The sequence below is a fragment of the Etheostoma spectabile genome, chromosome 12 (genome assembly GCF_008692095.1).
Source record: "Etheostoma spectabile isolate EspeVRDwgs_2016 chromosome 12, UIUC_Espe_1.0, whole genome shotgun sequence".
Taxonomy (NCBI): domain Eukaryota; kingdom Metazoa; phylum Chordata; class Actinopteri; order Perciformes; family Percidae; genus Etheostoma; species Etheostoma spectabile.
The window spans coordinates 1920186-1921549 of record NC_045744.1 but is presented as its reverse complement, the minus strand read 5'-3'; the positions used below and the strand labels follow the sequence as shown (position 1 = coordinate 1921549).

At 42.4% G+C, this 1364-nt stretch overlaps 1 protein-coding gene across 2 annotated transcripts in view; it reads right to left on the bottom strand.

Moving 5' to 3' along the window:
• LOC116698834 (enhancer of polycomb homolog 1) overlaps nucleotides 1-1364 on the bottom strand; it is a 34745-nt gene that overhangs the window by 3668 nt on the left and 29713 nt on the right. For both annotated transcript variants that reach the window (XM_032531038.1, XM_032531036.1), the window contains one exon: nucleotides 580-698. In XM_032531038.1, coding sequence (XP_032386929.1) covers nucleotides 580-698 — 119 coding nt within the window. The remainder of the gene's footprint in view (nucleotides 1-579; nucleotides 699-1364) is intronic.

Here is a 1364-nt window from a genome sequence, read left to right as displayed (position 1 = left end):
GGGGGGAGAAGAAGAAAACTGTTTAAGTCACTGATGAGGAAGAAAAGTGCGATCTGACCAGGGTTTTTCCTTACTCAGAATGGGGTGGGGTCACGTTTGGTTTGCGCACAGTAAAGGCAAAGAGTCTGTCCCAGAAATCTATATGCTCTGGCTGCTTGTTTAAATTGTTATTTCTGACAATTTGATAAACAAATGTTGAATATGCTCGAGTAAATGCATGCCAGACTTAATATTGGTATACATGTCCTGTTCTCTTTATTAATAGATTTTATATTGTCCAACCAGTACATCATGTCCTGTCCTGTAGACATGGTCCTTAATTATATATTTTTACATGTCCAACCAGTACAACATGTCCTGTCAACATGGTCCTTATTTATAGATTTTATACTGTCCAATTAGTACAACATGTCCTGTAGACATGGTCTCATCTTGATGCGTTTTCGTATTTTTGTAATTTTACATTCATAAATAGATATCGCAAGATCACATTTTGCCAATATCGTCCAAAACTAACCCTAACCCGGCCAGACTCTTGGCAGTAAAAGTGAAATAAGCGCTCCTATTCAGAGGACTGACCTTTGTGCTGTTTGAAGCGGTGCTGTTGGCTAGCTGTTGCAGCTGGATCTGCTCCAGCTGCTGTTTCTGCATCAGGGCCAGCTGCTCCTGATGCTGCTGGTACTGTTCTGCTGTGAAAGCTGAGAGACAACCGTTTTGTTACAAATCTGGAAATTCCATCCATAACGTCATATACAGGTTTAAGACAATGCTCAGCACATGGTTTCCAAGAAGAAGAAGATGCACGCAGACAAATTCAGCTCTATGAAATAAAGCAGAAACAAAAGGACGGGTAGTGTGTGAGTAACAGCGGCCTCTGCCTCCGATGTGCTTAGTTTGAACAAAGTGACCACGTTTCTCTAACGTATACGGTCTTTCGTTATACAGATTACAGATTCCAGACTACTAGACAGTACCAGACTACTTTGAGAAACAACTCTTCTGCTCAGAAACATGTTGGTCCAGAGGAGGAGGGTCGGATGACACGTGTGGAGCCTTTCAGATAGACCAGTCACACCGTGTGTGTGTGTGTGTGGCCAGCATGCAAAGTGGTGTGCGTGATAGGACTCTTATGATCCGAGTGCTCGGCTACACCTGCGGTTGACTCTTGCCCTTTGGCAACCCAGTGGCCTCAGCTTCATGAAAGTCATCCGTGACGGGGCATCGACCGATATCGGTTCATCAGGGCCGATAATACTGATTAGTTAATGAAACAGATATGCATTTAAAAATTTTAATCTTTTAGCCAAATTTACAAGTTTGACCAGTTACAAACTCCAACAAGTAGAAATGCCAGTGTAAAAAAA